We start from the raw sequence: 15,534 nt of genomic DNA, 5'->3' as shown, positions 1-15,534 counted from the left end.
ATTGATCAGCTACTTCTTTGATCCTTACAAACTGTGTGGTCCGCTGTTCGAATCCCCGTCCGGCAAAAGGTAAAATTAAAATAAAAAAAAACATAAAATTGAATAATTTCTTCTACAATGTTTGTATTACAGAAAAAGGTGCTAAGAACTAAAAAATCTCGTGGAAGTGAGAAAGATGTGGGGGAATGTATATTGGGCAGAAACAAAATTTTGAGCATTCAGGTCGAAAACCTATGTTGTTAGCACCTATATTACCTGTTTATTTTCATAATTCGTTATGATTGTAAATATATAAATAAATAAATAAAATTTTGAGCACAATATTGTTTGGGATTTTTTTTTAAGCATATAATATTTTTGGGTGCAAAATGCTTCCAAACATATTATATGTTCACATAATAACATATTGTTTTTTGGAAGACAACATTATTGAATTTGGATGCAAAAATACAAAATGTTTGGAACTTAGACTACCCAAACATATATTGTTTAGACTAATATGCTTTCAAACATATTATATATTGGAAGAGATCAAACATATAAATGTTTGGGCAATACCCAAAAATGTATATGCTTGAAGCAAAATATGTTTGGGAGTATATGTTACAGAAGCGATTTTTTGTGAGCGTGCACAAAGTGTTGTTAAAACAAGGAAAGGAAGAGGATTTTTTGCCTCCGGCGGCAGCGGCTTGACGGCTAAGGCAGCGGCTTCGGTGGAGGACAATTATCCATTATAAAATCAATTTGAAGCCGACCCATTTTTGTCGGCGGAGGCTGACACTAATTTTTTGCCTCCGGCGACGACGACTTGACGGCTAATGCGCCTTGCCGACTATAAGTTTGTCCGGACGACAGTGATCGTATCGAACATATCCCATATATTGACCAAATTATAAGTTAAGTCCGAAGGCATAATCGATACTGCTGCATGTTTATGGGATCGATAACACATTTACCGATTATTTAGTCATCAACGAATTGTCGTATCGATTGGACACACTGTAAGATTCTTTACAAACACAGACATTCCGTCCGGAAAAACTTTTAGTCTGTAAGACGCATAAGCCGATATAAATTTGTCTAATCCGCGGCGGACTATGGACTATGGTGTATCCATTATAAAATCAATTTGAAGTTATACGAATGCTGATTACAATCACATTTACATTTCATACAAATTTTTGAGCTATATTTTTGCAAAATTATTAAAGCAACTTGATACTAACTGATTTTGGGATGGAAAGGTAAAACTTTTGAAAAAAAAAATACAAACGTTATTAATAAATGTTGCTGATTTAAATCAATTTTTTTGATTAATTAGCGGCTAATTTTAAGTCGAGATTAGTCGACATATTTGGCGGCGGCTTTGACTGGCAAAAACTGGAAGGCGGCGGCGTGACTCGGCGGCTTCATTCTCCGATCTAAGCTATTATTTTCTGCCGCTTTTGAAGCTAATGCTATAAATGAGAGAACTTCGTCCCTTATAGTGTTGTCAGAACACTGAAAAAACAATTAAATATTTTTTTCGGCAAAGAGCAAATATTACAAAAAAAAATTCTATATACCTTAGTTCAATTCAATGTTTGCTTTACTTTGAAATTTGTATTTTGTTTTTAATAATAATTGGTGATATCCTTTTGTTGTTCGCTGTTTTCGTCGACTTCAGATTCATCAGAATCTTCTGCGGCGTACGAGGGCAGTTCGGAAACTTCTTAGCCTAGCACAAAAAGCGCTGTATAGTGTTTTAATAATGGCTAAAATCAACGAATTAAAGTACGAGTTGCTTGACCACCCACCTTATTCTCCTGATTTAGCTCCCAGTGACTTTTACTTGTTCCCAAATCTAAAAAAAATCCTTGCTGGCAAGCGTTTTACCTCAAATGAAGATGCAATTACAGTTGTAAACCACTATTTTGAAGACCTTGAAGAAAACTATTTCAATCAAGGGATAGAATTGCTAGAAAAGCGTTGGAAGTTTCAAGAGATTATATTGAAAAATAAAAATATTTTTGAAAAACTAACTATTCTCTTTCATTGATAGGCTAAGAAGTTTCCGAACCGCCCTCGTATGAAAAATTGTATAATTTTTGATTTTTCTGCCATTTCTTTTTCAAACGATTTCAAAATGATTGTTTTCACTTTAAAATATTTGTAAAATTTTTGATCTGCCAATTTTTGAGTTACCAACAGAGAATGAAGCCGACCCATTTTTGTCGGCGGCGGCTGACACTAAATTTTTCCCTCCGGCGGCTAAGCCGATAAAAATTTGTCTATTCCACGACGCACAATTATCCATTATAAAATCAATTTGATGTTATCCGAAGAGCAATAAGATTAATTGTACAATCAATCTTACAATCAAATTTACATTTCATTCAAATTGTTTGAGCTAAATTATTATAACAATATGATAATGATTGATTGTGGGTGGATAGTTAAAAATGTTGGCAAAAAATACAACAATTAGTAATATTTTTTCTGATTTAAATCGATATTTTTGATCAATTGGCGGCTAAATTTGAGTCGACGATATATTCGGCATCGGCTGGCAAAAACGTGTTGGCGGCGCAACTCGGAGGCTTTTATAATAGATAATTGTGCGACGCCGAATAAATAAATTTATATCGGCTTAGCCGTCAAGCCTCCGCCGCGGGAGGCAAAAAAATTATTGTCAGCCGTCGCCGACAAAAATGGGTAGTCTTCATTCTCTGGTCATTGAACATAAACTATGGTGTATCCATAGGAATTTGTATTGAAAAAAGTATAGTGCGAACAGCTCATTACTCAACAGAGTTCTATTTACACGGATGAAAAAGACTGTTTTTCATATGTTTAGCTATAAACATTATATGTTTGGAACACAAATTTTTAAACACAATATTTTTGAGTGCAAGCATATAATGTTCATAAACTAGCATAACATGTTTGGGACATATATGTTAATATGTTAGAACATATAATGTTTGGGACATAAAATGTTTGTAAATATAATATGCTTGGATGCAAACATATATTAATTTAGAAATAGCCTATAAACATATATGTGTTTAGTAGCTTGGAGCGCTATTTAACAGGGAGCGATATTGAATTAAGTTGGTGGTTGTTGCTTGTTATTACAAAATTAACATTTTATTTTTCCTTGGGCAATTGATCAGCTACTTCTTTGATCCTTACAAACTGTGTGGTCCGCTGTTCGAATCCCCGTCCGGCAAAAGGTAAAATTAAAATAAAATAAAAAATCATACAATTGAATAATTTCTTCTACAATGTTTGTATTACAGAAAAAGGTGCTAAGAACTAAAAAATCTCGTGGAAGTGAGAAAGATGTGGGGGAATATACAATTGGGCAGAAACAAAATTTTGAGCATTCAGGTCGAAAACCTATTTTATATTTTCATAATTCGTTATGATTGTAAATATATAAATAAATAAATAAAATTTTGAGCACAATATTGTTTGGGAGAATTTTTTTAAGCATATAATATTTTTGGGTGCAAAATGCTTCCAAACATATTATATGTTCACATAATAACATATTGTTTTTTGGAAGACAACATTATTGAATTTGGATGCAAAAATACAAAATGTTTGGAACTTAGACTACCCAAACATATATTGTTTAGACTAATATGCTTTCAAACATATTATATATTGGAAGAGATCAAACATATAAATGTTTGGGCAATACCCAAAAATGTATATGCTTGAAGCAAAATATGTTTGGGAGTATATGTTACAGAAGCGATTTTTTATGAGCGTGTACACACTATGTCCGAATGACAACAAATTGAGTTTTCTTTTAAAAGCTACAGGTGGTACACAATTTTTAAAAACTAAAACCTTGTGAAGACACCAAACAAAATTAGTTAAAAACAAGTAAAGAAAGTCTAAAGTCGGGCGGGGCCGACTATATTATATCCTGCACCACTTTGTAGATCTAAATTTTCGATACCATATCACATCCGTCAAATGTGTTGGGGGCTATATATAAAGGTTTGTCCCAAATACATACATTTAAATATCACTCGATCTGGACAGAATTTGATAGACTTCTACAAAATCTATAAACTCAAAATTTAAGTCGGATAATGCACTAGGGTGGAACACAATGTTAGTAAAAAAATATGGGAAACATTTAAATCTGAAGCAATATATGATTTATAGCTCGATATATATGTATTAGAAGTTTAGGAAAATTAGAGTCATTTTTACAACTTTTCCACTAAGCAGTGGCGATTTTACAAGGAAAATTTTGGTATTTTGACCATTTTTGTCGAAATCAGAAAAACACATGTATGGGAGCTATATCTAAATCTGAACCGATTTCAACCAAGTTTGGCACGCATAGCGACTATGCTAATTCTACTCCCTGTGCAAAATTTCAACTAAATCGGAGTTGAAAATTGGCCTCTGTGGTCATATGAGTGTAAATCGGGCGAAAGCTATATATGGGAGCTATATCTAAATCTGAACCGATTTCAACCAAATTTGGCACGCATAGCTACAATGCTAATTCTACTCCCTGTGCAAAATTTCAATTAAATCGGAGTAAAAGATTGGCCACTGTGGTCATATGAGTGTAAATCGGGTGAACGATATATATGGGAGCTATATCTACACTCAAAAAAAAAATGAACTCACTATTTCACTAAAGCCAATTTAACTATATTTTAGTTCATGAACTTATTATATTTGGTGAAAGTTTCATTTACTCTAATAATTTTTTGCGTACGTTAGTTAAATGAACTAAAATACAGGAAAAAATTATACACAAGTTAAGGATAGAGATTTACTAAATTCGTATTTGCCATAAAATTGTTCATTATTTCTTCGAATTTGTAAATTTGACTACAAAAGCGTCCATGATGAACTTCGTATGTCACTAAAGACATTCTTGCAATTTTGAACTCCAATTTTTTCCTTCAAACTACAAAATTTTCTTTAAAAAGTGAAAAAAATTATATATGTCTAATAAATTTTCTTGAATTTGTCGAAAAATATTTACTTATTTTTGTGATATCGGCGCGATGCCAGCGCTTGTAATATTGTTTAGTTAAAAATTTCTAAAAATATTCAAAATTTTCTAAAATTTATCAAAAGTTTTCTTCCTGGTAGGTTCACTGTTTTTTCAGTGTAAATTTCAATAAAATTTGGCACACTTGACTATAGTACTAATTATTCTCCTTGTGCAAAATTTTAAGCAAATTTGGGTAAAGCTCTGGCTTCTGGGGCCATATAAGTCCATGTCGGGCGAAATATATATATGGGAGCTATATCTAAATCTGAACCGATTTCTATTCTGCGCTAAAACACATACTTGTGCCAAATTGTCTATCTCGTCTCCTTCTGGGTGTTGCAAACATATGCACTAACTTATAATACCCTGTTCCACAGTGTGGCGCAGGGTATAATTAGCATATTTCTATAACATCTTTTTATACCCTAAACCACATAGTGGTCAGGGTATAATAAGTTTGATCGGCCAAAAAATGTGCCCACCAGAAACATTGATTTTAGACCCCATAAAATATATACCGATCGACTCAGAATCACCTCCTGAGTCGATCTAGCGCTTGGTGTCCGTCCGTCTGCCCATGTATTTGTTGTTCACAGGATTCCGGTCGCAATTATTAACCGACTTTGATGAAATTTGGTACAGTGTGTTTTTTGGGCACAAGGGCGAACGCTATTGAATTTGGAAGAAATCGGTTCAGATTTAGATATAGCTCCCATATATATGTGTAGCCCGATTTTCCCAAATTTGGCCATAGAACCCTTATTTATTAACCGATCTTACTAAAAGTTGACTATATCCAGTCCTCTATAGTACTAACTATATGTGAAAAATTTCATCGAAATCGGTTCAAATTTAGATATAGCTCCCATATATGTATCGCCCGATTTTGAAAAATTCGCCCTTATAACCTTATGTTTGACCATACAGGCTTCATTTCTTAACTGAGCTTACTCATTTCTTGAACAAGGTAACCTTTTGTGGTATTAATCAAACCCGCAAAATATTATGCAAATTGGTTCAAATTTAGATATAGCTTCCATATATATGCATCGCTCGATTTTCCCAAATTTGGCCATAGTACTCTTATTTATTTACCAATGTTACACAAATTTCAAATTTTGATGTACTAGCCGATCGTACTTATACGTACTTGTAGCTCTTACATAAGAATATTGCTCGATTTTTACAAATTTGTATTTATTACCCACACTAATTTAACGATTTTCTCTTTTTTAATAATGGGCTCAATATTAGTGGCATACTAACTCCGTAGGCCCAATATCAACACAGCCAGTGTTGCTAGAAGTAGGAGAAATTCCCTATATGTAGGGGTTTTCTAATATTTAGCGTCTTGTAGGAACGTAGGGCCACAATGTAGGACATTTTCACTCAACACAATTTGTAATAATTTTTACATTTTGGTGGCTCTAGAGGAGGAAATTAGAAGCCGGCAAACTTTATTCCTGTAGAAAATTTTGTCAACATTTTATTTCTATAGAACATTTTGTCAAAATTGTATTTCTATAGAAAATTTTTTCAAAATATTATTTCTATAAAAAATGTTCTCAAATTTTTATTTCTGTGGAATTTTTTCTCAAAATTTTATTTCTTTAGAAATTATTCTCAAAATTTTATTTCTATAGAAAAATTTCTCACAAAAATTTGTTTATAGAAACTTTTTCCAAAATTTTATTTTTATAGAGATTTAACAAAAAAGATTACTAATTTGGGTAGAATTCTACCAACTGTGGCAACCATGGTTGTAATACAAATTTATATTCTAAGTTATATACGTTGCATATTCATGTTTTAAGATAATAAAGTACTTAGAACCATGTTTGTTTTGTAAAATTTTTTAAATTTAACGAAAAATATAGTAGGGAAAATTGTTTGGGAATGTATGAGAAAGTAGGGAACTTTTTTTGTCCTTGTAGGTTAAACCGAACATTTTCCCTGGCAACATTGACTATGAGCTATAGTCAGATTGACACAAATCACCCATAGACATGTACCCCTTCATTTTCTTAAATATGCAACTGCGGTTTATCTCCCAGACCTATATGTTACCCCACAAATGCATATGATTACTAATTCTGTAATGGTGGTTTAGGGTATGATATAGTCGGCCCCGCCCGACTTTCTACTTTACTTACTTGTTTGTTTATGTTTACGTTTCTCTTGCATTGTCTCCAGATTTTTTCCTAATTTATAAATTTTTTCCCATTTGTTTGTTTTTTTTCCAGATTTGACAAAAAACTAGAAACAATTTTAATAAAGAACCTCTATAGTCTGCCTTCTACCAAACAACAACAACAAAATAAATTAAATCGCTTTAATCTGTTTTAACTACAACAATAAAAGCAATATAAATTTTCATAAAAGAACCAAAAAAAACTGCAATATAGGTATTCTAATTCAAAACGATATAAAAAATAAAGCATATACACTGAGAAATATTTAAAAAGAAAAAACCCCGTACTAACAAATTTATTCGACGATGAAGCGGAAACCAAAGATGCATCTCACCAATACGGTATCCCATGAGTGTATATTTCCCAACCAAAATCCCAGCAGCAATTTGGAAAATAAAAATTTTTTAACCACAACTATAAGTTACGGCATATATAAATAATTGAAATTTATAACAATTCCATCTAATTGTGGAAACAAGAACTAATCTAGCAGAATATAGAAGAGCACATGCTAAGTTCCTTATATGATAATTAAATCTTAAAAATTAACTCATCCCACTGGGGTATTGTTTTGAAAATTTGCTGCTCCCAATTTCGCTGTGCAAACCACTCTCAAATATACGAAGTTGGTGATCTAAAACAGTGAATTTACTTTACACCCATCTATGTTTGACAACTTGATTGTGGCTCTAACAACGACGATAAACAAACAAAAACGTCAGAGTAAATTAGATAATTCATTACAACTAAAAATTATAACGAGCAGAATTAGACCCGTCAACGAAAGCAGCAGCAATATACATAGTTACACACGAAATATTTTCAATAATTTTTTTACAAGTAAGTTAAATTTTGTTTTGTGTCTTGTCGTTGTTTTACAATCCAAAAAAAACTTGTATAGCTCTTCTCAAAATGCAGAGGTAATAGGATTTTAATTACGTTTGCATCGTTGAAAGAGAGTAAATAAATCTCACCCCTTCTCTCGTTCATCATTATGTTAGAGTGTTTGTGTGTTTTTGTTGTTGTTTTGAAATGTGTATTTGCCTATAAAGGTCTTTTTTGTTTTTGCTTAAACCACTCGTTGATTTGTTTTTGTGTCCGTTTGTATTTGTTTTCAATTTCACCTTTGTAGTATACATCGTTCCCCCTTTGTCACCTATTTACGGGCGTTCTTGTCCACCATATGTTTGATGTGTAGTGTTGTTGTTTGTTTGTGATGTGTTAAAAAACCGCAACCCTGACCCTAATATTTTTCACATTTTTTATATAGTTTTTTTTTTTTTTTAAATAGAATTTAATATCAGGTAGGTTCCCTCCGGAAATATGAAGATATAAATAATATTGGCTATAGTCGTATAAATATAAAAAGTGTTTAGAATCTTTTCAAAAATAGAAAAAATATCTTTAAATGAATCAAATTTCTACTTGACTTTATCTAGAACATTTTATGAGCATCATGAATCAATATTCTATTAAAAATTCACAATAATTTAAAGATTGAAAATACGATAGCGGCACCTTCGACCAGCCAACAAATCCATACAAACAAGTTCGCGGTCTTGCCTTCATATATTATACGCCGTTCATTCAGTTTTTTTATTTAGACAATTTTTGTTGAGGATTTTATATAAAACCCATGACAATGCTAGCTTGAATGAATGGAAATCATTAAAAGCTGTGCTACCAATTTTTTTTTATATTAACTTTTTAAAGGTCATAAAAACATATATATTTCAAGTGAATAATAAAACAAATTCTTTTGGGAATTGATATATTTAGTAGAATAACAATGGTCTTTCATACTGATCCAATAAAAAAATTCGCCAATCTCGCTAATACTTTTTAAAGTCTGCTTGATACAATTTTTTGATTTTGCTTTATGCGCCGTCCGGACGGAATGTCTGTGTTTGTAAAGAATCTTATGCTCCGTGCAGACTATTAATTTATCCGGACGACAGTGTTCATGTCGAACATATCCCATATTTTGACCACATTATAAGTTAAGTCTGAAGGCATAATCGATACTGCTACATGTTTATGGGATCGATAAGACATTTACAGATTATTTAGTCATTGCTGACAATTCGTATCGATTGGACACACTGTACCACGCCAAGTTACTACAAAAAAGTATTGAATGAGTGCAATTATTAGGTGCCTTTTTATGCTCCAGCGTCTATCAGTGTTTATTCTTGATGGATGCAGCGTGTCTGGAAAAATATCTGAAAAACTATCACTTTACTCCATTTGGAAATTCGAAAATTGCTCATCAATATAGCTTTCACAATTTTAAGGCCGGTACTCTGTTCGGTTTTCGCGTTGAAACTCCATACAAAACGAAAAAATGCGAAAAACTAGCGAAATTTGTTCCATTTGTGGTACTTTGTTTTTGTTATCGAGTTGAAAAACTGACGTTTATAGCATAGCGCCATTGGCAAAGTGAATTAAGAAATAATTTATTTATTAAAACTATTTGTGTGGGTTTATAACGCAAACACGGATCATATTTTTGTTCCGAAAATATACAAAGGATCAAAGGAGTAGCAGATCAATTGCCCAAGGAAAAATAAAATGTTAATTTTGAAATAGCAAGCAGCAACCACCAACTTAATTCCATATCACTCCCTGTTAAATAGCGCTCCCTGTTACCTAAATAAACACCGCTTCCTATGTGCGAAATAATGGTTTCTATGAAATTTTTTCGAAAGAATGACCATAGTACCGGCCTTTAAGCGTAATAACTATGTTTTCACCACTTCATTATCGTTTTTTTTTTTTAATAAATTATAACAAGTTAGTTGCGCTTGGTGTTTCACAAAATATAAAATGGCTGTTGTGACAATAGTGATGGCATAATACTTTCATGTACGTTTTGTACTTTTTGATACGCTTGAAATGGAACTTTGAAATGCTGGCAGGGATCTGGACGTCAACTTCCAATGACGAGGATACCGTATAAATGGTTTCGACATTGTAAATGTAGAATAATTAGTTTTAGATTTTTTACATTTAACAATTTACATTTGATTGCGTTATTACGAATATCGCTATTCATTTAAAGTATTTCTCAGGCTGTATATAGATTTTTTTGGGGGTTTTTTCATATATAACTCCTGGCAATCTTGATTTGTCTCCTAATGATTTTAGTTGGATGAAATTCGCATTAATGCGCCGTCCAGACCAGAGAATGAAGCCGACCCATTTTTGTTGCCGACGGCTGACACTAATTTTTTGCCTCCGGCGGCGGCGACTTGACGGCTAAGCCGATAAAAATTTGTCTATTCGGCGGCATGCAATTATCCATTATAAAATCAATTTGAAGTTATCCGAAGAGTAATGAGTTTAGCTGTACAACCAATCTTACAGTCACATTTACATTTCATTCAGATTTTCTGAGCTAAATTTTTGCAAACTTATTATAGCAACTTGTTACTGACTGACTTTGTTTAAACATTTTTACAAAAAAATACAAAAATTAATAAATTTTTCTGATTTAAATCAATATTTTTGATTAATTGGCGGCTAACTTTGAGTTGCTATGAGTCGATATATTCGGCGGCGGCTGCGACTGACAAAAATTGGTCGGTGGCGGCTAAAATCGGCGGCACTACGGCGTCTGCATTCTCTGGTAGAAACCGATTTATATTTCCAGTGTTTTTCATCAAGTATCTTATCGTTGAAAACACACCATGTGATCTCTACCATCGGTTCGTATCGTTTGAATCCCCCTTAATGTACACGCAATGCATTATCGGTAATACAACTCTGCTTGCTTGCTAAACATTCACAATATAGCCTCAAAGTATGAGTCATTGTGAATAAAATGTGAATATTGTTTACAGGGTATGGAACGAACATATGGTTTCAATGAAATATGGAAGCTATCAATCTTTGTGTTATAGGTTTAGATGCATCTTCTTTTGTTAAAATCGCGATAAATCAAAAATGGCAGACTGTAACAAAGTTTAGATATCTGAAATGTATATAATTTTTATTAGAAATTAATTGAGTACATGTGGTATTAACCAAAAACTATATAAAAGTGCTTTGTACTTTTTTTTTTAATTAAGAGTGGCTTTGAAAAGAGAAAATCTTTCCATGTTTTAGTCTAAGCGAAAGAAAAGGCAAATCTACATGTAATGCAGGTAATTTTGATAAGGCCGATAATCAACCCCTAACTTGTAGAGGTCTTCCGAGGGTTCAATGCTCTTTGTTTTAAGTCAAATTCCAACCAAAATTATTATAATTTTTTTTGTTATTGCAAAATTGGAAATGTATGCATAAAATTATAAATAAGATAATTATATGTGAGTATGTGATATTATTTTTAAAGGAATCCGGAAATTCCTTAAATTTGTTTTGTTTTCTTACATTTTGTAGCTGTTTGCTTTGATGTGTGCGCATTTATTTTAAACAATTTATTGTAACTTTCACTTTTTTATTTGCTTCTTTTACAGCATGGATGACTATGAATATGAGCGCAAACAACGAAGAGAACGCGAGAAATCGGAGAGGCAGCAGGTGCAAACATCATCATCATCTAATCGCGAGGTAGCACTTTTTCCAGAACCCAGGCGTGTTAATCCCTCTGAAGATGACGACAACATTGCTGCAAAATTGGGTGATTATTCCAAAGTCAGAGAATATATTAATCTATATACGGTGGGCATTTCCAATTCGGGACATCGGCAAATGCCCGCTAATGCGGTGCTGCCAGGAATTGTGCCGACAAGTCCTGCTTCGTCTGCTAGCTCTTCGTTAATATCACCATTACCTTCGTCATCATCCTCAATGCGGCTTCTGCCGCCGCAATCTTCGTCACAATCACAGCAACCGCCACACCACTATCAACAACATCAACAACAGTTAAGACAAGCGCCTTATGTTAAACAGGCTGATAATAAACCACCGTATAATGGACGTGGTGGATATCCTGGACAACCTGTGAATCGTTCAAGTAGTGGTATGGCACCACCCAAAGGACCACCGAGTTCTTCAAGTTCTCTAATGCCTCCAACCACAGCTCATATGCCAAATGGACGTCAAACGTCATCTTCGTCAGCGAATGAAAAATCATATCTCGGACCACCAGCTCCCACAATGCACAATGGTCGATTTTCACAGCCCTCAATACCAAAACAACGCCAAAAACCAGCATTTCCATCTGAGGTGAGTAGATAATGAAAAGTATTTTCAATTATCTTCAAATTGCAATAGTACCATAAAAATTAACATCAGCCAACTTACTAAATATATGAGTACTCATATTTTAGATATAAACTTCCTTGAACTCATAAAGACTAATTAGAAAACAAAGCTCTGAATTATTAGCAATATTTCGACAAAATTATCACTATTCATTCTACGAAAAGTTACTATTCGAAATTTTAAGACCAGCAAAAAACCATCTTATAGTCTATTTATTGGAAATACAAAATCTATATAGTTCGAAAACGAATACTTTAAAATTTGAATGGTGCTTGAAATATATTTACCAGAATCAGTAATAAGACTGTTGACTGTTGTCTCTACCCTTGCTTTGGGAGTGTGACGCGTCCACTTTAACCTAAACATAAACCTGTGACAAACCTATTTCTGGATCTAGCGTGAATAATACATTCTATATATATTTATTTTTATTTTCTGCCGAAAACTATTTCATTCACCAAAGCTCATTCAATACCACATTTCTATAATCATGCATAGCAGGAAAATAAATAAAATATAAATTGAATTGAATATTGGTTATTATTATTATTTATTTATTTTTATTTTTTTCGAACGATCCCATCACCCACTTTCCCGCCCCTTCCGACCGTGAGGGCCTTGTCCCCATGACGTAGGGACAGCGTACACACCATGATCCGGACCATGGCGGGGTGGAGGCAGAGGGATTTAACCAGCTAATCTCACGGCAGTTCGTATTCCTTCAATGGCGCAAATATGTGAATTTGTAGGGTCTTAGTTAAAAAGCTGCTGGCGCCTATGGTAAAAATTAAATGTCAGCCACTGGGTCGGCTTCATTCTCTTGTTAGGATTTTGTTCTGCCATAGTAAGCAGACATAGAAATTGTCCGGCCACTCTAAACTAAGCAAGACCATTGTTCATCTATTTGGATAATGCATAACGAGTAATTAATAAAAGTTTTAATGTTCGCGATCCCGCTTCGTTATGTCTATTTGTAGGTAAGGATTTTGTGGCAGTCTGGTGATCGTGGATGACTACTGCTGTAGTTCAACTTAACCAAACTGAATTTTTCAAAACCTTCTATTGCCCAAAACGGAAAGCTTTTAATGAAACACGCCCAAAGACACCAAAAAATTCTATACTATAGTTTTTGGACTTGTCAATTAATTTTTTTCTAAAATTACAAGGGTAGAGGAAAACAGACAAATTTTTATTTTTACTTCAAATGTAGGGATTTTTTCTATTTCCAAAGTTTACTAAAATGTTGCAAAAATAACACATTCGTTTAGTATTTCAGGTATTTTAAGACACAATATAATGGTAAATTCTTTAGCTGTAGGAACAAAGAAGAGAAATAAGTTAAATCTCGATTTTTATTTCTATTTAACGACCTCATTTACAATTAACAGTAGGAATTTGCACTAGTTTCATTTGGAATGAATTCCAAAACTTTTACAATATCCGAATTGAACCTTTTATTTTAATATTTTTAAATTTATAATAAATAAAGAAACTAAATGTTATAAAATAAAACATTAGCCTCACCAACTTCAGTGTTTTAGTGACTGCGTGGGGAATTTTCAAAAATCCTCCTGGCATCACTGGTACCAGACACTACATATATATTTTCGAAAAGTGGGTTTGCTTCATCTCATCTATACTTCATCCTTACCTTTCCTCCAAAAATTTCCTAAATTGGTACGTCTATTGGATTGGCATTTGGTAATTGGACCATCAGTGTGTGGAACAGATCATGATTTTTTTCACCATTCTTGGTTCATACGTATTTTACGCCACGGAGAAGAATTCATGCCTGCCTACGGCAGCAAAGTAGGTTCCTTTCATATTATAAGCCTAATTTACTTTACCACAGGCTCGATTAAAACGAATCAAGCGACCATGGGCGTTCATAGCTATAGAAAACTACTTTTGGGCGGTCGTTCCTACGGTAAAATTCTAGTACATGCGGTGGTTTATATAACCACCACTATTTATGTAGTATACGAATTTCTCAGTTGGGAAGTTTTTGTAGTTGTAGAGAAAACTATATTCGAGTCGTAAGACCGTTTGGCTTTTCGAAATTGGAAAGGTTTACTTTACTCGTGTTTCAATATATGTTTCTTCCTGGGGATATTTTCGGATCCTTGGCCATTTGACTGCCACTGCGACATAGATTTCGTAGAATTCGAGATTTTTTCGCCAAAGAATTTTAGGTGTTGTTGTACTTCTTTTTTTACCAGATCTATTTAATTTGGCATTGATACCATAATCATAATAAAGATTTATGGCACAGGACACAAAAATGTCTTCTCTTTTCATTTTCTGTTGTCGGCAATAACCGGATGTGATTTTCCAGCAAAACATAGCAAACGACGAAGCCGTTGTGTATCACAATAAGACAACAATCAGTTTGAACCTAGTGTCAGCTACTTTCTTAACATTTTTCTTCATATTATCTGCAAAGGGTATGTTAGGTTAGGTATAGTGAAAATGCATTATATTGGGCTCATTTAGACTAGTCGGTCCATTGTGATAACACAAGTGGTATTCTATATTTGAGGAACTCCTTTTTATAGCCGAGTCCAAGTAGCGTTTCACATTGGGGTCAAACCCCCTAGAGAAGCTTTGAAGTGTCACCAGCATTACTGAGCGGCGATAAAAGGGGTAAGGGAAAGGGAAACTTGTCTCATATCAATAAGTGCAAAGCGATTCATTTTGTACTTTAATAGTAAGGGACCCCTTATATTTGGGTCAGAAAAGTGTGTTTGATACGTGAAGCACGGCTTATAGGGAAGTTTTAAATTCGAAAGTAAGGTCACACTACTTTTTCCAAGAGAATTTTCGAAATATCTGTATACCGTTTTTATACCCTGCGCCACACTGTTGAACAGGGTATTATAAGTTAGTGCATACACATAAAAAAATTTCACGAAAATTTTTCCAATTAAAATCTTAATTGAGTTTAAAAAAATATTCAATTAAAAATTTAATTGATTCAACAAATTTTTTAATTGAAATAAAAATCAATCACACAAATTAATAGTATCAATTAAATATTTAATTGGATCAATTAATTTTTTAATTGACTGCCAATTAACTTTTTAATTGATACTATCATTTCTGTGATTGAAGACATTT

The 15,534-nt window shown here is 33.2% G+C and overlaps 1 protein-coding gene across 5 annotated transcripts in view; it reads left to right on the top strand.

Annotated features, from left to right (window-relative positions):
• lilli (AF4/FMR2 family member lilliputian) overlaps positions 1 to 15,534 on the top strand; it is a 450,959-nt gene that overhangs the window by 412,990 nt on the left and 22,435 nt on the right. For 3 of the 5 annotated variants that reach the window (XM_075294154.1, XM_075294153.1, XM_075294158.1), the window contains exon 2: positions 11,667 to 12,378. In XM_075294154.1, coding sequence (XP_075150269.1) covers positions 11,667 to 12,378 — 712 coding nt within the window. Of the gene's footprint in view, positions 1 to 7,260; positions 8,050 to 11,113; positions 11,355 to 11,666; positions 12,379 to 15,534 lie in introns of those variants that run through there. The other 2 variants (XM_075294156.1, XM_075294157.1) reach the window with 2 other exon arrangements.

The sequence above is a fragment of the Haematobia irritans genome, chromosome 2, assembly GCF_050003625.1.
Source record: "Haematobia irritans isolate KBUSLIRL chromosome 2, ASM5000362v1, whole genome shotgun sequence".
Lineage (NCBI taxonomy): Eukaryota > Metazoa > Arthropoda > Insecta > Diptera > Muscidae > Haematobia > Haematobia irritans.
Note: the sequence above shows the minus strand (reverse complement) of the source record. Positions and strands in the feature narration are given on the sequence as shown.